General features: G+C 35.9%; 1 protein-coding gene and 1 pseudogene across 3 annotated transcripts in view; one reads left to right on the top strand and one right to left on the bottom strand.

Moving 5' to 3' along the window:
- The window catches only part of LOC149155773 (protein TIC 62, chloroplastic-like), a 306,905-nt gene that overhangs the window by 30,489 nt on the left and 251,713 nt on the right, over window positions 1-24,703 (bottom strand). For 2 of the 3 annotated variants that reach the window (XR_016263751.1, XM_089445998.1), the window contains exon 9: window positions 4,708-4,863. The exons of the other annotated variant lie outside the window; for it this stretch is intronic. Coding sequence is in view for 1 of the 2 variants with exons in the window: in XM_089445998.1 (XP_089302124.1) it covers window positions 4,708-4,863 (156 nt within the window). In the remaining variant the exon portion in view is untranslated. The remainder of the gene's footprint in view (window positions 1-4,707; window positions 4,864-24,703) is intronic. 3 annotated transcript variants of the gene reach the window in all.
- LOC149155774 (L-2-hydroxyglutarate dehydrogenase, mitochondrial pseudogene) lies at window positions 16,461-17,433 on the top strand (annotated as a pseudogene).

The following is a 24,703-nucleotide window of genomic DNA, read 5'->3' as shown; positions in this document are numbered from 1 at the left end:
ACCAGAGTGATCAATCATTCTATTCTCTAGAACGAGGTTTGCTAAGAGAGATAGAATCAGTGATTAGAGAGCAGCTGAGGGGCATTGAGTATAGATAGACAGAGAGGCAAAGATAGTGTTGGGAGAGCAACAGAGCAGATAGAATCATTGATTAGAGAGCAGCTGAGGGGCATTGAGTATAGATAGGCAGAGAGGCAGAGATAGTGTTGGGAGAGCAGCAGAGCAACTAGAGAGAGTGACGTAGGAGTAGCTAGTACTCATGCAGGGCCACGCAGAGGCAGCTAAGTGCTGTGCAGAGCACTAGAGAGGCCAGCCTAGCTGACGCAGAGGATCAAAGAGCTGATGCAGGGCCTCCTGGGGCTGACGTAGGCCAAGATAGGCTGACGTAGGGTCAGCGCTGGGCTAGGAGAGGCTGACGCAATCCAGATTGGGCAGATGCTAGGGTTTCTGAGCAGTTTTGTGCTGAGGAGCTGCCGGAAGGATTATCCAAGGTTTCAACCAAGAGATTTGTCAGAAACCAAGAGGTATTACTGCCAAGTAAATTCTCTATTGGGTAGGCTAGTTTCGACATGCAAATTGTACTATGATATTGCTTAATAAGAAAACCCTCTGATAGCTGCATCGGTTTCCCACATTGGGTTTTCCCAGGGACGTTGGTCCAAAAATAATGGTGTCATATGGTGTGTTTGTTTCCGTTTTCTTTTAGTTGCTGATCTGTTATATGTTGAGCATGCACTAGTGTTTATTTTCAGTATTTACATTGTAAATAACTTGTTAAGGAAAATAAAAAGTAGGTAGAAATAAATCAGATAAAGTGCATGGAGGGTTTCTAACTAAGTAAACTTAGAAATTTCAATAGAACCCATTGTGTGCAATATGCATTAGCTCATCATCTGCCGGCTTCTCACCTATTGTAGCAAGTTCATCTCTTACAGACGGAATCCTGGTGAGGTAGGTGGTTACATCTTCACCCTTGTTCATCTTGACCGTCCTCAACTTCTCTTTGAGGATCATCTTCTAGTTCTCTGACGGATCTTGGTATAGCTTGATGATGGCATCCCACATTTTCTTTGATGTTCCCTTCTTTGCAATATGCAGGACTATGTGATCCCTGACTCCATTAAGAATCATCCTATTGACTTTGGAATTGTCTCTCCTATACTCATGAAACTGGTTGGGATCTGTTGGCATGACAATAACTGTTGTAGCAAATGCCTTCAGACCATACTCATCCAATAGAAACAACATCCTGGCTTTCCAGATACCAAAGGTGGAGGCTCCATCCAACCGGTCTTGATCTCTCAATCCTATTGTCACCATCTCTGGAAAATCCGCGAACTCAAATAATCTGGAGAACTTAATAAACTGTGCTATGAAACCTTTGTTCTCTCTTCCAGGCCCTGTGGTGATTTACTCTTGCCAAAACCTTTGTGGAAAACCCTCTGCACTAAATCTGCTTTGCGAAATTTGATTTGTCTCAGGAAATCCTTTCCAACAACCTCACTGCCTGCTGTAGATCACTTCCTTGGACTAGAAATCGACTACTTCCTTTGAAACATGCATTGGTTGATTGGCCTACGCAAATCTACTCTTCAATGCATTGATCTCTCTAATCTGCACCAACCTTGCTAACTTTTCTCTGATATCATGTGAAATTTCCATGAACTGCAACAACTGGAAATTATTCTCCTAATTTATACAATTTATTTATCTTCTGTTAATTATTAACAACAAATATTGAATAACTCACTACAATTCTTCACAAATAAAATTACATTGTGGAAAATAAAATACTGGAACTAAGAAAATAATGCGCACACACACAATAAATATGACGCCAATATTTTTGGACAAAACATCCCTGGACAAACCCAATTGGAAAATCAGTGTAGCAGATGAGGGTTTTATTATTATTAATCTTCAACAATTCAAGAGTACAATGATCTACTTGCCTCTCACTAGAAAATCTCTGACAAATACTAATCTCCACTAACAAAATAAACTGGAGACTCAAAATCTCCCTCTGCAACTCAATCTAGCCTCTCCCAACCAACTCGCACTCTCTTTGGCTACTCTCACTACCTACCAAAATCCGCAATTCTTCCTTTTGGAAATTCGCATAGCCTCTAGGACTTCTTACTAGCAAGTCGAACTACCTCCAGTAGCTGCTAGACTCACTCGCTCTGCCTTTGCGAAATAGTTCCATCACTAACGCATTGAAACAATGTCTCTCCTGCAACTTGCACTGGGTAAAATGGCTAACTCGCACTAGCTGATTCAACCTCCTTCTCTACAGATAAATCAACCTCCTTCCTGCCTCTGGAAACTAGAAATCACTGTGGAAATTTTCTCCAGAAAATTTCCTCCCAAATCTCTGTTGAAACCTCGTTGCTCAGTGTCTCCCTAGCTTCAACTATGCCCTTGCTGAATCATTGCAACTAGGTAGTCAAACTACTCAACTCTCTTCTGTGTCTTCTCCAAACCCTATTGAATTGCTCTTATAATATTCTGTTGGACAACCAACGACCATGATTACATCTCAATTGATGGCTAAGATCATCTTGACTCCATCAACTCACTTTCCGGAAGTCTCTAGAGAAAAATCAATTTCTCTCAATTAATCTGATTTAATTAACCAATTTTCCTAAGTTAGACTTAGGAAATATTTAATTATTGGTCAATTAATCTAATTGAGGTGTTTTTAAGGCTTTTCTTGCGAAACCTTTTTTAGGTTTTAGAGATCTTGTGTTTCTTAGCCTCTTAGACCCCATAGAGACTAGAACACCTGTTCACTGCTACCAAAAACTAACAAGGGTTGAAGATCAATTTTGGCAATTTTTTGGGACTTAGGAGATATGGGTGAAGTGGGTCCCATGGTCCAGTGGGCCACATGAGAGCAATTCACACTCATAGAGGGGGAGTGACTTTTGGAGGGAAAGCGGGGGCCACCAAGGAGGACACATGGGCCCATCAATATATAAAGGCAAAAAAGGGGCGCTCCACATTATCTTTTGACTATTCACTTAAGAAAATCGACATCTTGTGAGTTGTTTAGCACAAGGGTTTGGAGTGTTTCTTAGCACAGGGATTTCAAACGGAATTTGGACCGGTTTAGGAGAACTTCGAGTGTCTCCCTAGCTGGAAATCAAAGGATTCCATATCAGGGCTTCCACGGAGCTTCACCTTCAACATTTGGATTAGTAGTGCACATTTTCTGGGGTGCAGAGGCTGTGCGTTGTGTTGAATTGTTGGGTCAGCTTAAGAGAATTAGGGAGTGGGAATTGTAGGGATCATTTCTACATTCTTGAGTAGGAATTTCGGTGGTAATTTGCAGGGGTGATTTGGGGTTGAATTCAACATGTTTTGGCAGAGCGTGGACCTCACTGGAGGAACCCTGCACAAGCATAGGTGCTGGGAAGATTGGAAGCTTGAGGGGCTGAATAATTAGAGCTTTCCAGAGACAAATTTCAGATCAGTTGGGAGTTCTTCAATTGTGAAGTTGAGGTCTACTTCCAGAAGAGGATTTTGGCAGTGGCACACATCAGTTGGCTATTTAGGCCATTCACACCATTTGGAGGGATTCTTCACTACTTGGGTCCAAGCCAAACCCTTTCCAGGTTTTTGTGGGTTTTTGGAGAGTCAATGGGTGAAATTTCAGGCTGATCTGGGCAATATTCAGGCTGGAAATCATCATTCCAGTAGTCAGCCAACAACAATTTATTCACTGGGCTAGTAACATCACTATTTTGAGTTTTCTACCACTTGGGTCAACAACATATTTCTAGGTTTTACTCAGCTTTCTTGGCAAACCCAGGTTTCATTGTTCTATCTCATTTTATGTACTCAGATCTGTGCGTAATATAATGGCTCAGACTATTATGTTGGTTTCATTTGTGTGCTAAATATGTGGCTGTTGTTACTTCATTTGTTGTTGTTCCAAGTTCATTGCTTTTGGTATTTACTATTGATTTTCCATTAGGAATATTACATTTTGTTAAGTTAGTCTATTCTAGGATAAAGTCATAAAAGCAAATGAATTATCTTCAATGACCTATTTTAACTCAATTTTTAATTATAAATATGTAGTAATGAATAATGCAAACAGCTTTCCCATGAGTGATTCTCTTTCTCTTACTCCTTTTCTATTAGCTCAAAACAAATAATCAAACTCAATACTGATGTGGGGGCCAAAGGAGGAGGGTAAGCATGTGGAGATAAAAATACAGGAGTTCAAATACAAAAATATAGAATTGGCAAAACTTAAAAGGGGTTGTCAATTAACGACAAGAATATCCACAATTCAATTAGCATCACCTCTACATATCATATACCTTATTGGTTGAGGGGGTACCCTACCATAGTCACATTGCATTAAAGTTTAGTTGCAACCTCAACAATCAACCCCTAACCCTCAATATGATGAGATGACAACATAAAAGTCCCCTACATCAAGAACGTATAGTTATATAAACAATACTTTTAACTTTATTCTTTCCATGGAATTAGCATCATTTTGGTACAATAGTGAAAGCATTTTTATCTTTTTCATCTTTAGATGAATTATGTCAAACATGGTTTTCTACTTGCAAAATATACACAGGATATGTTTGATATCTGGATATCATGACCCTAATTCTCACTGAATCCAATAAATTGTTATTGATGTATATGGCTTGTTGAGTTTGTTTTCTGTTATTTGGAAGATACCTGTGAGGAAAATTTCGAAACACCATTTGCTGATGATAGACTAGCAAGAAGTTCTTCCATGGGAAGCAATAGAGCCGTTGTCTCAGCAATCACTTCAACCACATTATTCACGCAAAGCTCTCTATTTTTTGCCATGCATGCAATGAGTTCTGCAACCTAAGAACATGTAAATAGACATATTTGTTATTTTAGAACTCAAATGAACAAATTTAATAGGTAACAAACAAAATATCACGATACGAACAACTAGGAAACAAAATATCCTTTAGAATTAAATACAAAACGAATGAATGAACATCTTGAAAACTACATGAAATATTTTCAAACCAGCTATTGTTGTCAATTCATGGAGAAAATGATAGCTTGCAACAAAATTACTATAAATTCTAACAGCTAAGCATAATGTCCTAATGCCGTTTGAGGGCCAAACTTCCACTACAGTTCTACTAAAGCAAGCCTAGCATTTTGCTATGTAGTGATTTGTTAGTTTACTTCGAGTATTCTCTTCTCTGCTTTTCTTCTGAGTATTTTCTTCTCTGCTTTTCTTCTGTTTGAGAGGCTTAGAGTGCAATGACTTGTTGACCTGATTGTTGTTCAAGTGCTTCTTCAAAAATCTATTTCAGATCCATCAATAACTTTATCTGTAACAACCCATTTTCCTAAGGAAAACCTTGTGATGAAACCCAAGGAATGCTTCTCCATATTCATGGATGGCATCCCTGGTCCATCAACATAGGCTAGTCCGTCTCATCCAAGGGGATTTAAACCATGCACCTACTAGCATTGAACTAGCCAAACTCCTAGCAACATTGGCAAAAGCCAATTGAGAAAACTCCTTAGGATAAATTTATAACAACCATTATAAGTAGATGGGATAAGTCGATAAATTATAATGATAATAACAATGAGATATAATAAGAGAGAATGGTGCATGATAGACAATATGATTAATTATGGAAGAGGTAACAAATGCACCATTTAGATAGACATAATAGACTTAACTCCCCAAAGGTATGGGACTGTGTCCAAAATTCTAAGTACATAACTAAATTGTCACATGACTTAAGCCCAGGTTATATTTTCACCTTTACTTATTGACATAGACTTACACTATTTCATAAAGTTATCGTTAGTCTTTATAGTCTAACATCATTACAATGCCTACCATGTAGGAGGCCTAAAGCATGACATGTGGCAACAAAAAGAAGCTAGAGAAGGAGCACCTTGCTTAAAATGGTGCTATGTGGCTTTAATAATCCTAATTTAGTGAAGCCCCCCTTAGGCTAAAGGAGAGTTGACCAAAGGTGTGAAGAGGGTTGGTGAGGTGACTTTTGGCTCCCTCATAGTTCCTCCAAGGACTTGCTTGAGTTTTAGGACTTTATCTCAAGAAGTTATACTTCGAGAGCTAACAGGTCCCATGTGGCATGAATGACATTTGTATGGTCAAAGAAAGGTCACTTTACGAGTAGTGTTCCACTCAAAGGGCAAAAGAATTATACTTTTGGTTACTTAATAATGAACCTAACCTCTCAAAGAAGGATGTCTTCTTCTATCCAAAGCATTATAAGGGGTATTTATGGGGCATTATTCATTGTTTGAGGCATGTTGTTCACATATGTGGAGGGGCCAGCTCAAAGAGAAGAGGGAACTTGTCAAATTTGGACTAAATCTGACCCTAAAAGCTACTTTAAGAGAAACACCCTAAATCTAGGGTTTTGAGTTCATTTTAATATTATTGTATGAATTAGCATTTGATTTGACTATAAATAGAGGTGAGGATTCATTTGCTAAAGGCATGCTTGGAAAATTGGGAACTCCCCTCCAAGCACGTAGCTGAATATCTTTGGGAGGACTGGAAGGAGGATAAGTCCAAGTTGAGGTTTCCATATTTTCTATTTCTCATGGGTTAAATTGATCGTTAGAAATTGCTAGTACAAATTGCTAGCGTAATCTTTGAAGAAAGATAAATTTTCTTTGAGAAGAAAACATTAGGGAAGAGGTTTAATTCTCCCTTTCTCTTGTTGTAATTGTTATGCATTTTATGGATATTGATATTGTTATTTCTGCATATTGAGATGTGTAATATACCTAAGGAAAATTAACAACGATAAACAAAGCATGCATAGAAAAAGCACACACAATTTTTCACACAATATTAAACACCCAGAAAACTCCAAAACCTGCACAAAACTGAGCCATTTTATTATGATAAACAACGGGTACAATATGAGATCAGAATGTATGCACTTGGGCTTTCCCAAGGCAAGCTAACAAGACCCAAGTGATGAAATCAGCTGCTCAACCACTGGGAATTGTCCCCTAGAAAAGCTCTGTGTTGGCCCTAGAAAATTGCATTGTTGGCTCCAAGAAATGGCTGCTAGGTCCTCCTCTGGTGCTAAGAAAATTCAAGGAAATTAACCTCGGTCTCTCCACCAATACCCACCAAAACCCAAAAAGGGTGTTGGTCCTGTTCAGTGTTGACCACTAGAGTGGCACTTGATGATTATATGAAGACTCCATGCCTAATTATGATCCAGAGGACACTTGTACCATCAAATATCGTCAGTCAACAGAGTTTTTTAACTCTACTTCTATCTTCTCATCATCTTTCTTGTACCCCCTACGGGAAATTGTAATAAGTGATACTAGTAATGATGAGTTTTGAGTCTGTAACAGGCCTAAGATGTTTGGACTCGATCAGCAAATGGATACACCTTGGAGTGTTTTTTCTATTTGGTTAATTATCCCTTTTCTTTTAGAGGGGGATAATTTTCTAGGTTTTTTCACTCACATTTTACCCCAAAGCTGGGGTGACGGCTTGAAAGTTGAGCCCCTGACACATGTTAGTGTCTAGAGTTGATGTATATTACCATACTAGATCACACAAAAATTTCATGGAATTTGGTTAGGTCTAGGTAGTAATTTTTTAATTTTTTAGATTTCTCGCAGGTCAAAAATTGCAAATAAAATTGTATTTAGATTGTAATAAGTGTAGTCTAGAGAAGTTGTATGGGGAATGAGTAATCAAAATTACACCTCTCACCCTCAATTTTCTACTATGACACACTTTAAGGGGTTAATAATGTGTTTTGGACCCTCAAAACCCACTTTTCCTAAGTTTAGTGGGAAATCTGGCAATTAATTAAGCCAGAAATTAAATAAATGGAGAAAAATAAATATCCACACATGCTAAATGTTGTGGAAATGAGGTGGAAAATTATGGGGGAGTTAAAGTGAAGTCCCAAGGTGATGTGGACTCCTAAAATCAAGGAAATGACATGTGCTCAAATAAAATCGAATTTCTGACATTAAATGAAAAAGCTACTTGGAAATTCGAATTTGTGAAGTTAATGCACATTTGGGAGGATTTTGGAGAATATTTGGTGGAGATTTTTGTGGGAAATTGTCCCCACATGGGTTACCACCCATATACACTTGTCATTCCACCATAAAATTCGAATTTGGCACATAAGGGAAGAAGAAAATGATGTCCACTTGCCAGAATTCGATTTTTACACTTGGCATTGGAGCTCCATTCAACAAATTCGAATTTCTCTTTGGGATTGTCACCTCATGCCACTTGTTTAATCACTTCTACATTGGGATTGGCTCTAATGCCATTTGTCATTGTCATTCTTCATTGGGATTTGCTCCCAACTCTCTATATAATAGAGCCATGGGCTCTCACATTGCATCATATTGTTACTAGCTATTGTGCTTGCAGAAGCGCTGCTGCCTTGTACACTTTCAAAAATATCAATAAAGACTTTGGGGTTTCATTCATGAGGTGTTCCTCCTTTTTGAGTGTGATGAATTGTTGAGCATTGGTATAATTCCTTTTACTCATGCTTTGATCTAATTTGCTTCCATATGCTCTTGTAGATTTGTTAATGTAAAGCTATCTTGCATTGAAATTTGATTTAGACGTATGCTCTAGGTATAGAATGCTCTAGTTGGTTTTAAATTAATCTCTAGAGTTTCTTATCATTGTCTATTGCTAAATCTATATGGAACTAATTCTTGATTGAAGTTTTGTAGAGGGAACATCTTGTTGGGATTACAGAATCAAGCGTGAAGGGAAGTCTTTGGAGAGACCAACCCACTCTTGATACATTCTTAAAGGAGCTCTCATTTGTTCCTTGAACCGTCATAGTCTTACCTTACAAAGTGGTTTTGCAGGGATTTCGGCATATAGCTTGTACACAAGCCGAGAACTTCTAAATTTAAATCTCTTTTAAAAAAACATTGTACTCCATTTCTTTCATTTGCTATCTAAGAGCTTGAAGATGGTTAAGCAAAGACAAGAGTTTACTCTCACTCTTTAGCTTAGCCTTTTGTAAATTATTATTGTCAATATACATTTTATCTTGCTGATTTTTCCATTAATATTTAACTTATTTTGCAGCCATTGTTTGGATTGTTTGTTAACTCTTGTGTGGCAAATTTTGAAGAGCAACTTCCTGCAACATCTAAGAAGTGTTTGAAAGACCTTTGGCAAGCGTTGGGGGTTTGATTTCCAAGGATGTCGTGAGCCCTTTTGAGGCTTATTTTGACCAAGTCAAGTTCACTAGAGGGCTGCCCATTTTCCTCTTTAAGACGTGGGCATTTGGAGGAAACTCACACCTTGTTTCCCTTGCATAAGTTTTGTGAGATCTTGTCACTACTTTCTCAACAAAGGAGGTCTAGTGTCCAAGTTTCAAGCAATTATTGTGAGGACTCTCCTTGAAGTATAGTTGAGAACTTTGAAGGGCCTTCTTCTCATTGTAATATTAATAAAAGATCTAGCTTGCTTGTGGGAGCTTGGGATTTCTCCCATGGTATCCTATCTCCCCATTTAGAGGGAGGCTTCTCTTGGGTGGATTGACATTTGCATGGTTTAAGCTTTCATACTTCATTCACTTACATGCATGCTTTAATTGGGAATTAACACAACCTCACTATCACATTTCATTAAGTTAAAGTTTGTTACAATTTCATTTGAGCTTTACATTTTCTTTCTCATTGTTGCTTGGAGCTACAAGCTTACACTTTACTTTGGGCAATTCATCCTTTACATGCAAGCATTTTATATTCTTAACAAACTTTGATTCGTTTCCATTTACCTTGGTAAATTGTTTCATGAGCACTTGAATACATGTTTCAATTTTATGCTACATTGTTATCTTTAATATTAGAGCAATTTATTGTCATTGTCTATTTGAAACAAATTTTACTTTCAAGCAAATTACATGTATCATTTTAATTCATTGATGAAACACATGCAACACTTGTAAGCTAATTTTATTCCTCCAATTGAAGTTATAATTGCAACTTATGTTGAACACTATTTCACTTTCAAACATTGCAAATCAATCTCTTTGAAGCATTTCCATGTATCATTATTTTAATTTGGGGAATTAACACAATTTGCATTTCATCTAGGCATTTTAGTGTAGGAAGGCCCCACGCCTCATTAAAATTTTACCTCCAACATAAGTTGGTTGAAGTAAACATCTTAGGGATCCTCTACTCCTCTATTGACTCCTCACTGTGAGATCCATATCATTGGGCGAAGGTGAGGTCTGAGGATTGAAGAGTTAAATTGTAATCTTGTTGTAGAGATAATTAATAAAATTAACCAAGATCACTTTCCATTACATTTACTTTACTTGTCTCTTGATGGTTTGAGTTTTCATATGCAAAGTCTATTCCAAAAGCAAGTATTGTAATCATTACAAACAAGTGTTTTCTTTTCATGTTTCAAGTCTAATTGTATATTGATGTCTTGGTTTAGCACTTCCTTTCTTTTACATTTCCAAGTTAATTACTAATTTTTGGGTTTTGGCAAGATATGTTTCACATGTTTTGATTTATAAAGTTGATTATCTCAAAAGCATTTTGTATCTTACATATCTTGTGCTAACAATTATTATTTACATTTTAGGGTTACTTTGTTTTCTCTTTTGAGAGCATTGCATTTTACTTTGAGCAAATATATCTTTAAATTGTTGAGCAAATTCCTTATAAGGCACTGGTTTTATGGTTTTTAATCATATTAATGATTGGCATTGTTATTTCAAGTTGCTCACTTCATATTTGCCCATAAATCCTTAAAAGTAATCCATTTTCACTATAACACTCTCCTAGAAACTCACATCTTTTAACTTAACTTTTCATTAAGGACCACCCCCCTTAGCTAACCTAGGAGATAGCTCAAACGGAGAGTCAGGATTAGTGTGACAACCCCTTCTCTGAGTTCCCAGCCACTGACCACACCTTGTGGGGTTGAAGGCTTTCCTCACTGACTTGTAGATAGGTGTAGGCAGCAAGGTCAACAGGTCCAATTTAGGGGTGTAAATCAGATCATAAATTTAATTATCAATCCGGAATTCATAAACTTGGAAGCACACCAAAATATACGGTTTAGAGACTAATTTTTAAACTAAACTAACCTAAATTGCAATTTTTTTTTATCACACTTGTACTTGGAAATGCTTCTAGACTATCTTGAGATTTTAAATGTTGTAGGCAAGTAAACTTTAAGCTCCCTTATAGGAGATGGATTCATAATGTTTCCAAGAGCATAACAACATTTTCGAATTATCAAGTGCTTTTTAAAAATGAACGAATTGATAATTCTTAAATGTTGTAGATGAAAGCACATTAATCTCTTTTACAAGAGGCTATTACATAACATACTATCAGGCTTAACAACAATCCATATTGTTCAAATAACAGAAACTAAAGCATACAAGAAACTACAACAAAATTGGAAGAGCGTACCAAACATTTTAAATACTAAATGTACATGCTTGACAATGAGGGGCCTCCATGCTTTGCTTGCACACTTGAATGAAAACTAGTTAAGAAAGTTGGTGTTACAACATCAACATAATCCACACAGCACAATGAAGGTATCCAAAAACTCCAAATTTATTAACTTTAGTCAAGTAGTACTCTTCCACAAAAATAATACATCTCTTACTTCAAGTGCTACATATTTATACAAGAGGTTTGATAACCAAAACTACTAAAAATGCTCAAATTAGTTTCTGAGATCCTAGATAAATGCTAATATGTCAAATTCAACCTTAAGATCCATGAAATATGAAAAAAAACCCTTAAAATAAAAAATTGTCTTGATTTATTGCCAAAAATCAAGGATTTTCTAAACAAGTGGTCTAGTTTGACCAATGTTGACCAAACACATGCGAGGCTCTTTTGTAATATCCCTCCATTGTAGTAAAATCACTCTAGTTAGATTGAGTTGGGGTAGAAAGAATGGCAGGAAAGACAAAGAAGAATATTGCATTAATTATGTGAATGATTTTATATTAATAAATAAATATGAGATATATGTACTTGGGAATGGGACACCTAGAGACGAGATACTTGCCAAAATAAGATAAGGATAAAATCTCATTGATAAATGAGATTTGATAATCCTTTCATGATAAATATTCTAGAAAAAAATTCTAAATAAACTAAATGGAGGGGAAAGAAAGATCCATTAAGTTGCTTAGCTGGAGAAAGACGTTAAGCTTAAAAAAGCCTAAAAGCACCGCCGGAGAGAAAGGCGGGCTTTTATGGAAAACCCTAGGCAAATGGATAAAAAGATCCACAAAAATACGATGCCGCTAAAAAAAACATTATCATGAAAGAAGGGAATTAAAAACCCAATGAAGGAATCAACAAGAGGTTGTTGAATCCGGGGCAAGTACTCTCAGGCTTCAGCTCGAGGGTGAACTAGAGGAAGTCAGTTCTTTGTTGGGTGGAGGTGCTCGATTCCCAAGTGTCTCTCTATTGGTTGTTCTGGTTTGATTATTTACGTTATACTATTTCATACTTTTGACTCTAAATGTTGGTATGTATTTTAGTAAATACTTCATTCATTTGACTTTAAATGTTGGTATGTATTCTAGTAAATACCCTATGATTGTTAGTCATAAATTAGAGAAAGTTGCGGTTCCGAAGTGATAATGATGTATAGTAGGAAGCCAAAATATTAAGCACAATATATGAATGATTGTACTAGTATATGGATTTAATAATAGGTGAGCACAAGACCCTGTAGAGGAACTGCTATTAGTGGTTAACTGCTACTCACATAGCCTATTTGTTTTTAACTGTAATTTATTGCTATATTAGGGGCTTAAGCTGTGAATAACGAGGCGAGGTGTAATACTTATCATTGTTAAAGATCTCACTAGTTATCATAGGAAAAATTAGATAAATATATTGAGTTGAATAATTACATCATTAGGAATAATAATTACTTCTGTATCGTGAGAGACAGGGAAAATTTTTGGTTCCTAGTAATTATAATCATCTCCTATTAGGAGAATCTTTTCTATGGCTATTATAAATATTTTCATCTCGGATGCATCTACGTTTTCAGTAGTAAAATAATGAAAATTACCAGCGATCAGTCTTTTGCTGTGAATTAGGTTGCATGTGTGAATATATAGACAAGTTATGAGAAATATACAATTGGATATATTCTAGGACAAATTACCAACCCACCATGCCACATCTGCATGGTTGGCTTGGTTCTTATTAACAGTCTAGGACTTGTAAATTCACGGATTTATCTTGATTTCAAGATTGATAGGATGTATAAATTTTGGATTGAATGGCGTGAAGAGGGACATCTGTACCAATTCTGGTTGAATGAAAAGCAGATGGAACTTTTTATATAATATGGTTATATCGTAGGAAACAAAATTACTAGAATTTAGAAGAACGAGGTAGCAAGAACACTAATTAAATTGGATTTAAGATTTTAATATGGGTTTAGAGTTTATAACTCACATGGTGTCTGACTGATCCCTATAAGTGAATGAACAAAGTAGAGGAATAAGGCTTGCTACGTTCGAATACCTATAGGAAGTTGAAAGACGATTCTATGCAATAGTCCCGAAAATACTTATTAGACATAGTGGAGTACATTAGAATTCTACTCAGTACTCTTTCGGTAACTGACAACGTACGTTCCAAGTGAAACTGTAATCACTAAGAAAAGTGTTTAGCAAGAATTTTGAAGGAAGACCCGACAAGTCACTTTTAGAGGGCAGTAGACTGGAGTAAGTTAGTTAAATCAAACCTAGCAGGGGTTGCAAGAAAAATATTAGCTCACATCAACAATGATTAAATTGTATAGCTCTAATATGTTTGCAAGCACTTTTGTATTTACTTTTATGGTCATCAACTTAGTCGATTGAACATTCAAATGAAGACTAATTACAGGAAGAGCATTTCACATTCATGATTATGCAAACACTGTAAATGTAAATATCGAAGTAAGCACTGTAAATATAGCTTTTACCAACCTGCAATAGGTTCTATTGTGCATGCATCAAAAATTATAATTCTTACCAAAGAGTCGTAAATTAATTATGTGGATCTACTTGTAAACATAACCATTCAATAATCCTTGTAGCAATTTAATGGGGATATGATTCAAAATAGGACTGTAAGAATAAGTACATCTTATTATTAGATGCACACAATCATTACTCTCTACCCATTCACGTTTCAGAACTTAGATAAATGACATTCACCATAACCATAATTACAAGCCGGTATTGGCACATCATGAAGTGAGTGAAAAGGGAAATTATGGAATTAAGACGATACGAAATGCATACTGAACATAGAAGAAACATTAAACAACTTCTTAAGTTAACTCATCCTGGAGTATTATCGCAACTTCCAGTATGAGGACAAAATTGCTAGGGTATCAGGAAATAACTCTGTCTGAGTAACCTGGGTGCTCAAACTCCATCAATGGGGAGGGTAATAGAAGGAAATGATTCGTTGAATATAAGTTAATACATAACAAAAATTACAGTGCGATTTATATATAAGAGTGGTTCCTAGACGAAGAGAAAAACAATGCTCGGCTCCAGGACGCGGTAATAGGGGCTATTGAGCCAGGTGAGCATCGGAGTAGGGAAGAAAAATTGTGGCTCGAAATTGAAAGTAGCCAGGTGAGCTTAGGAAAGATTCTTGAAGTCCTTTCTCTACGCAAGAGCGACAACATTTCCATGAAATTAAAACCTAGGTAGGGTAACCAACTTGTAGGTGAGAAAAAACACCTGTTAGTGTCCGCTGGAGCTGAGGAAGGCATGGTTTTGTAAGCCAGGAAAAATGTAAGCATACCTGTGATGGTAAATTATCAGGAAAACAGTAAAGACCAATTAGAAAGTAACATTAAATGGAAAATAGGGACAATACTCTGTTTTGGGATGATGATAAGAGGAAGAATAGCATTACCTTTATAATTATTGTGAGATAGGGGGGTTTTAATTCCTGCATTGAACCCAAAATACAAAGTAAATAAAAGAAAAAAAACCCAACGAAAATCAACTTATACTTGGTTGAATTATAAAAATATGAATAGGGTAGACAAGATTCAAATCCAACCAGTTTAACCTAAATGGCTAGGTATTGGGAAGAAATTTACCCTAGTTTCCTATGATCAAGGCTGTCCCTCTGTCACAACGTGCTGCCCCATCTTGCACATGTATGTGACAAATTAAAAAAAACTAAGACCTCGCCACATACCAAGTGAAACAGATAAGGGAAATGAAATCCGGGCAGTGAGTGAAGTTATTGAGGTTAGCAAGATACTTGAAAATTACTTGGTAGGCATGTTGAACCAATTCGTGGGGGTTATATTCCTCTATGAATGTAGGAAAGAGGGACTCCATTAAATCATCACAACACCAAGCGCATGTGAACCAAATGGCAACGCACTACTAAAATGGAGCGCCATGCCTTTTGACACATCAACAATCGAGGGGACGCAGTGATGAACATCACAGAGACCACATACCACCATTGTAGAAACATTGGCTCAGGTGGCATAGTAGCACAAGCAAATGAGGGTAAGTTGAGCAAAAGGAAACCTTAGGTTTGTGCGAGTATCCTGAGCCGTTGATGAACAAAGAACGATCTGGATTGGTGGTATTTTCCACCTTGAAAGCAGTGAGGACCATGTGACAGAGTACTTGAACTCGTATGGCAATTACACGTGTATTGAATGGGTGGGATGTGGATTTCGATGTGGAGGACAACTGGACCATGTGTTAGCAATTCGAGCTGTGGAGGATATTAAGTAACCAATCTAACTTCACAAGGAGATATTAACGTATAATGCCTAACCTGGCAATATGCACCGGTGATAGGAAACCTACATATGCTTGAAGAAAGATATAAAATCATTGTTGAGTATAAATAAAACTATATGAAAGGATAGTTCAATATTATAAACCTACCTTGTTAGGATTGAATTGACTTGGGTAAGAACATATCATGTATGGCCTTAAAAACCTAAGTTCAAATACATATACGAAGTCCATATGGGAAAACTAATCATAAGGTATAAAAAAAAATAGAGTTTCAAGGAGGGATGTGACATATGGTATCATAGCCCCAGTTACCACACTGGGCTTTAAAAGGCACCACCATAATTATAGAATAAGAATTAATAGCTATCTAAGAGTTGAAAAAGAAGAAGATGGCTATCCAAGGGATATCTAAATCGACATCTAAATCGAAAATGATCTGTGTCAGCACCGACATACATGTTGGTTCCCTTGGTAGATCCTTAACTATGCAGGACATTCGGAATAAAGAAAGGAATGTTCAATTCTCATGAGAAAAATAAGTGGTTATGAGGGAAATAAGATGGAAATCCTTGTTATTAATGTCTCGCTTAGAATACTCCATCGAGTTTGTACAATGTTTGACCCTTTCACTATTAATGGGCTATGGATGTCGAGGTTGGAGTTGTGGAGATTGCAGGGGCAAGACAAATGGCGTTATCAGGGAGAGAAGTGCTAGTGTTGGAGGAAACTTTCTACATCAGCACCGTTACCAGTTCTCGAAATAGCGAAGTCATCCATGTAGGAATCTATTATCCTCCTCATTCACTCAAGGTAAGTTTAGTGCATTCGCCGATTTCCAGTAACCAGTGTTTACGCATTTTGATTTCCTTGAACAATGATTGGGCAGGCTCGTCTATGTGGAAAAAGGACAAATTTACGGTATGGATATGATAGTATTCATAGTGTACCGCATAGGCAGGTGGGTAAGCTCATACTGGCCCCAACCCATTGTAGAACCCTATGTTAGAGTCTAGAGAATTTGAGGAGTTTGGGTATTGGGAATGGGGTTACAAATCTATGCAGATTGAAGAAGAGGAAGCCATGGAAATGGAGCCAAGTTATGCTATGGCAGGGCTCTGTGGTGTCCTTCTATTGGAATTATTGAAAGCCATGCCCTCATGCTCGCTATGTAGATAGAAGCTGAAGAGCATAAACAAAATGTTTGCTTTTAAGTTTTAACACTTCAGTTATTAGAGGCCAGAACAACGTAGGTGGTATTCGTCGTCATAATTGAGAAACAAAGGACATGCATATATTTGTCGACAATCCTAATATCCCACCATAGTTAATCTTAGATTCCAACATAATCAATTATGTTGGTTTGAGAGTGTCATCTCATGTCAGAAGATTTGATGGGTTTTCTTATGAAGCTATTCCTAATGCTTATTATGCTCATGGTTGTTATTTTACTCTTTCTAAAACCAAGAAGTTTCCTTTCCCACCATTTGATCTATCTAGTTCCAGAGGATGGTGGGATAGTACATGTGACATAGGATATGGGTGGCCAATTAAGGTTGGATCAGATGTTGAATGGCTTGATGATATTGACGACAGAACAAGGTTTGAACATGTATGATCATTAGATATAGTTTACTACAAACTTCGTCATTGCTTTTCCTAAGGTTGTGTTTAGCCAAAGCGGGCAACAATACAAAAGAGTGTTGAACATGTTGTCGCACAGATTGTCACGACAACACTCAGACCGGGGGCTGTCACTCTGATCCCCAATCTCTCCGTTTAAGCTGTCTCCTGAGGCTAAGGGGGGTATACCCTATGGGATAAAGGATGACCAACTGTGGACCAGTTGGGTTGGGAGACACAGCAAGGCAAATTAGCATGTGATTGATTTTAGAAGTTAATGTACTAGTGCCTTATGGAGTTAATGATTAAATAATTGTTTATCAAATGCTGCAGAAATATGAACCTTGTAAAACAATCATTTATCATCGAATATCCCAAGCGATACAAGCTATTCAATAAACTCAACGCTTTAATAATGATCCAGCAATTAAATTTCTAAAGATTGAATGCTTTAAACAACCATACAATTTAAATGCTAACCAATTATCACTTTCACATAGGTAACTTCAAATAAACATTTAAGTGCATTTAACTATAGAAAAGTCGAACATAGATACCACGAAAGACGCCAAAAAATGAATTTTCAATTGTTTGTTAAGCTTTTCAAAAAAATTTCATTTTTATATTTTTAAATAAAATAAAACTAAAATCTAAATAAATACTAAAGTAAATGAAACTTAAAACTATTCAAAACTAAACTAAATGAAACCTAAAATTATTAAAATTAAATCCTAGAATCAAATAAATCTAAAAAAAATCAAAACAAAATATGAACCCATTAAAATTTAAAACTTTTATGATTTTTTATTTTTTATTTTTATTTTTTTTATGATTTTAAAAATTTTAATTTAAAATGAAACAAAACTTAAAATCTAAATAAAATCTTGCATTTAATATATCAAAAAATTAAAATCTTGCATTTATTTCCTCAAAATTTTGACTTATTATTATTTTATTTTATTTTTCAAATTTTTATTTATCTTTTTTAATTTATTTTTTTAATTTTATTTTTATTTTTTTAGTTATTTTTAATTTTTAATTTTTTTTTTATTTTTTAATTTTTTGTTTTTGGATCCTCAAACTTAGCCTTTGGAAAAATCACCTAGGACCTAGGACTTGGGACTTGTGAGGGGATAAAAAATTTTCTAATCCTCAAGACACTTTACATCATGACTTTTACAATTTTACATCTCAAGGGGGGAACCCATTTGACATAGACCCTCATAGACCACCCAGTTCTGCGACACAAATATAATCTAGCAAATCAAGTAATTTGTAATAACTTACTTTTACATAGACTCGAAGCACAGTAGGATTCCCCTAAAATTCTAATGACAAAATCCATTCCGGCTTTGGGGTTAGGCTGAAGGAAAACTCTTCCGATCATGGATCAGTGAGACAAAAAACCTTCTGGAACGTAGATCGTCACTAGAAGATTAGGTTTACCTAGGCAAATACATACATGACACAGATCTGCTAAGATTATTTACAATTTACACATGCAGAATGAGTTTACAACATAACATGATCGGGTTGATGATGACAATCGAATGGCACGGACATATCGATCAAGCGCTATCCCTTTTGCGAAAAGGGGGTGTACTGCTATGGGTAGTTGACACGTAGTGGTCAACAAAACCTTTCCTCTCAAACAACTGAACCTGGAACATGTGCAAAATAACTGAAGTAAAACCATGAAATTTGTCGGTTCATTCATCTTTTAGAGCCTACAGATGCCTTGGGGCTGACAATCTTCAAACTCACCAAATCCCATACAGTAATTAGTGTATTGTTAGTAGTGAAATGATGGGATTTTGAACATCCATGGACTCTCACTTGAGTTGTTCTTTTAATCTCGTGCCCTTCCATTGGCAGTCTTATATATGAATATTGGGGGCGGGATCCTCAAATAGGTAGTTTGAAATTTGTTGTTTGAAGAGTCACTTAAATATACAATGACTCTCTCCACTGTTTTTGTTAAAGATTACATTTTTTTTTCGAATATTAGGATTCATGAGATAATATTGGTAAAAAGATGGATTTTATCATGACCTAATATAATGCATCATGATCTCATTGTTAACACCATAGTGGGATATCAATGCCAGTTTTAAGGAGAGTGTGTGCCACTGTTTAAATAAATAAAAATATTTGTTGAAGGTTGAATTAAAATGACCAACAACGTATTGACCACTTCAAGTTATTAACACCTCTAGTCTTGAGTAGTGTTGTAAGGACCAGTTGAGACAAGTGGTGAAAGGCATGGAGAGATGAAAAGAATCACTCAAATCAGGGATACGGGTGGTGGAAAATCTAACCTTTAAAAGGAAAAGAGTGCTAAATATAATTTTTCCCAAGAAATGAAGGTTGAAATGTGCTCTCGTTACACAATAGTGGAATGAGGTACAAGAATCATCGTCGATTTAGAGGAAATAAAATAAAAACTCGAACTAAGAAGTTGAGAATATCAAGTATTTATATGAACTTGTCAAAGTATGAAGGGTGTCTATAAGACACAAGTCGAATGATGTTTATTAATATAGATAGAGAATGGATTTAGAGATGGAGTTAAGAAATATTAGCTCACAATCAAGGTTCACAAAATATAGAATTAATGACAAAAGAACCATGTTATATGTAAGGAATGGTTCAAATGCAAAGTATGGTGAGCCTACCACGTCAATTGAGATATCCTACTGGGAATGTAATTAGGAAAGTGAATGAGAGGTAAGGATTAAAGGGAGGATACAAGTATTGTTAAGTACAAAATCCTCAAATTTGAGTAGGGTCACATGTTCAAAAATTTAATCTTGTGACCAGGTAACCAAGTACAAAAAATTGAACTCTGCCAGCAACAATATGCTTTAGAGTAAACTAACTAGGTAAAAGATTAAAAAAAATGTGTGGGAAGAAAGTGAAAATTGCTACAAGAAAACCGATGGTGAAATTGGTGACCTCCTAAATTCAGGGAGTTAGACAGAATTTCCTGATGGATGAATATTATAAATCTCCACATCTAAATATCAATAATCATGCGAAATGTCTTTAAATGAAAAATATTATACAAGAAATCAAAGAGCAACACGATGAGAATTGACTTGATTAAGGTCATGATTAAGGGGATCTGACCCATTAGATGTAGGAACCATGAGTGCATGACCTACACCTACATTTGTAAGACATCTGCATAACAAATGGGAGGATACCAAAATAAGGATTTCAAATTTCATTAGCCCTAATAATAGGTAATAAATTCTAACTAGTGGTAATTACAAAAATGGAACAATCTCAAGATTGGAATTAGAGGCCGGCAGGGCTGATAAAAAAAAGGGGTGTATACAGTATGAAACGCACTATGCTGAAAAAAACTGATGATCAGAGAACTTCAGGTAAGGGTGAACAATTAAGAATGGGCCTTGTGGAGTCCACTTGCAGGTTATCTTAATCATAACCCAACAGATAGTAACTGCACGAGTGATAAAATTTTACCTAAATTATAATAGGCTACCAACAGGTCCTTGCTAATTGTTATTCTACTATGAGCAATGTGCTAGGCAAAATGAAATTTTGTATCTTGAAGTTATAAATAAGCATGGCCTTAGGTATTGAAATAATGAATAGAATAATGATGTTGACCTCATTTCGATGCATCTTAATAGTATGTTGAATGTAGGTGGAAGTTATAAAACAAGCATTCAATGTGTAGGCTCGAAAAAAGATGGAATGAAAGTAAAAGTGAGGGGGCACTCAAGTTAAGTCGTCATCCCAAATGAAAGAAAAAAGACGAGTGTAAGCGAAATCGACAATGGAAGATAGGATGTTGTTTCCGTTTGGCTGGGAGAAGATGGAATTTCGCTAACCATGTGAAGGATTTCGTAAAATACTAAAACTGCACAGAAACCACCGAATTGGCACTATAGCATACTAATCAATATTTCTTTTCTTCTCATTATCATGTTCAAAATTGCAAAGTCTTCGTATATATCGTACTTACCAAAATAAGTACAAGATAATCTCCATCTAATTGTTTGGAAACTGCTACAAGTAACGTCAAGGGAGATCTTTTGGCAAAAGTTGTGGTATCTTAACCCGAAAAGGGGGACCTGGTTGCGGAATTGAGAGTGATGCCTAGAAAAGTGGAAAATCCATCCAAAAAGGCTTTACCTTTGCAAAGGATACAGGGGAGCAGAAGAAAAATATTCATCAGGGTTTTCAAGAAAGGAACTGGACAGCGAACACCGAGGATGATGTTAATAAAAGGGGAGGAGAATGTAATATCCCTCTGTTGCAGTAAAACCACTTTGGTTAGACTGAGTTGGGTTAGAAATAATGATGGAAAAGCAAAATAAGAATATTGCATTAATTATGTAAATCATTTTTATTAATAAATAAATATATGAGATATATGTACTTGGGAATGAGACACCTAGAGACGCAAGACTTGCCAAAGTAAAATAAGGATAAATCTCATTGATAAATGAGATTTGATAATTCTTTCATGATAAGTATTCTAGAATAAAATTTTAGATAAACTTAATGGATGAGAAAGAAAGATCCATTAAGTTAATTAGCTAGAGAAATATGCTAAGTTTAGGAAAGCCTAAAAGCACCGCTGGAGAGAAAGATAGAATTTTATGGAAAAGCCTAGGCAAGTGGATAAAAAGATCCACAAAAGCGGGACACCGCTAAAAGAAACCTTATCATGAAAGAAGGGAATTAAATACCCATTGAAGGGATCAACAAGAGGTTGTTGAATGCTGGGCAAGTACTCTCAGCTCGGGGGTGAACTGGAGGAAGTCATTTCTTCATTGGGTGGAGGTGCTCGATTCCCAAGTGTCTCTCTATTGGCTGTTATGGTTTGATTATTTACGTTATACTATTTCATTCATTTGACTCTAAATGTTGGTATGTATTTTAGTAAATATTTCATTCATTTGACTTTAAATGTTGGTATGTATTCTAGTAAATACCCTATGATTGTTAGTCAGAAATTAGAGAAAGTTGCGGTTCGAAGTAATAATGATGTACAGTACGAAGCCAAAATATTAAGCATAGGATAAGAATGATTGTACTAGTATATGGATTTAATAATAGGTGAGCACGAGACCCTACAAAGGAATTGCTATTAGTGGTTAACTGCTACTCACATAGGCTATTAGTGGTTAGCTGTAATTTACTCCTATATTAGGGGCTTAAGCTGTGAATAACAGGGCAAGGTGTAATACTTATCATTGTTAGAGCTCTCACTAGTTATTATGGGAAAAATCAGATATATATATTGAGTTGAATAATTACATCACTAGGAATAATAATTACTTTTGTATCGTGAGAGACAAGGAAAATTTATGGTTCCTAGTAATTATAATCATCTCCTATTAGGAGAATCTTTTCTATGGTTATTATAAATATTTTCATCTCGGATGCATCTACGTTTTCAGTAGTAAAATGATGAAAATTACCAGCTATCAATATTTTTCTGTGAATTGGGTTGCATGTGTAAATATATAGACAAGTTATGAGAAATATACAATTGGATATCTTCTAGGACTAATTACCAACCCGCCATGCCACATCTGCATGGTTGGCTTGGTTCTTATTAACAATTTAGGATTTGTAAATTCACAGATTTATCTTGATTTCAAGGTTGATAGGATGCATAAATTTTGGGTTGAATAGCGTGGAGGGATATCTATACAAATTATGGTTGAATGAAAAGCGGATGGAACTTTGTATATAATTTGGTTATATGGTAGGAAACAAAATTACTAGAATTTAGAAGCGGGAGGTAGCAAGAACGTTAATTAAATTGGATTTAAGATTTTACTATAGGGTTAGAGTTTATAACTCACATGGTGTCTGGCTGATACCTATAAGTGAATGAACAAAGTAGATAAATAAGGCTTGCTAGGTTCGAACACCTACAGGAGGTCGAAAGATGATCCTATGCAATAGTCCTGAAAATACTTATTAGACATAGTGGAGTACATTAGAATTCTACTCCGTACTCTTTTTGTAACTGACAGAGTATGTTCCAAGTGAAACTATAATCACTAGGAAAAGTGTTTAGCAGGAATTCCGAAGGAAGACCCGACAAGTCACTTTTAGAGGGTAGTAGAATGGAGTAAGTTAATTAGATTAAACCCAACATTGGTTGTGAGAAGAAGATTAGCTCGCATCAACAACGATTAAATTGTACAACTCTAATAGGTTCGCAAGCACTTTTGTATTTACTTTTATGGAAATCAACTTAGTCCATTGAACATTCAAATGAAACTAACTACAGGAAGAGCATTTCACATTCATGATTATGCAAACACTGTAAATGTAAATATCGAAGAAAGCACTATAAATCTAGCTTTTACCAACCAGCAGTAGGTTCTACTGTGCATGCACCGAAAATTATTCTTCTTACCAAAGAGTCGTAAATTCTACGGATCTACTTGTAAACATAACCATTCAATAATCCCTATAGCAATTTAATGGGGATACAAGTCAAAATAGGATTGTAAGAATAAGTACATCTTATTATTAGATGCCCACAATCATCACTCTACCCATTCGCGTTTCGAAGCTTAGATAAATGACATTCACCATAACCATAATTACAAGCCGGTACTGACACATCATGAAGTGAACGAAAAGGGAAATTCTGGAATTAAGATGATACGAAATGCATATTGAACATAGAAGAAACATTAAGCAACTTCTTAAGTTAACTCATCCTAGAGTATTATCACAACTTCCAGTAAGAGGACATAACTGCAAGGGTATCAAGAAATAACTCTATTTGAGTAACCCTGATGCTCAAACTCCATGAGTGGAGAGGGTAACAGACGTAAATGATTCATTGAATATAAGTTAATACATAACAGAAATTACAGTGCGATTCATATATAAGAGTAGTTCCTAAAAGAAGAAAAAACAATGCTCGGTTCTAGCATGCAATGCTTGGTTCCAAGATGAGGCAATAAGGGCTATTGAGCCAGGTGAGCATCGATTCTTGAAATCCTTTCTCTATGCAAGAGCGGAAACATTCCCATGAAATTAAAACCTAGGCAGGGTAACCGACCTGTAGATGAAAAAAACACCTGTTAGCGTCTGTTGGAGCTAAGGAAAGCGTGGTTTTGTAAGCCAGGAAAAATGTAAGTGTACCTTTGACGGTAAACCATCTGGAAAATAGTAAAGACCAATTAGAAAGTAACATTAAATGGAAAATAGGGAAAATCCTCTGTTTTGGGATGATGACAAGAGGAAGAATAGCATGA

The sequence above is a fragment of the Pinus tabuliformis genome, chromosome 9 (genome assembly GCF_031772625.1).
Source record: "Pinus tabuliformis cultivar Carrire ecotype Pingquan chromosome 9, CPIR1, whole genome shotgun sequence".
Classification (NCBI taxonomy): Eukaryota; Viridiplantae; Streptophyta; class Pinopsida; order Pinales; family Pinaceae; genus Pinus; species Pinus tabuliformis.
This window is presented reverse-complemented; position numbering and strand designations above follow the sequence as displayed.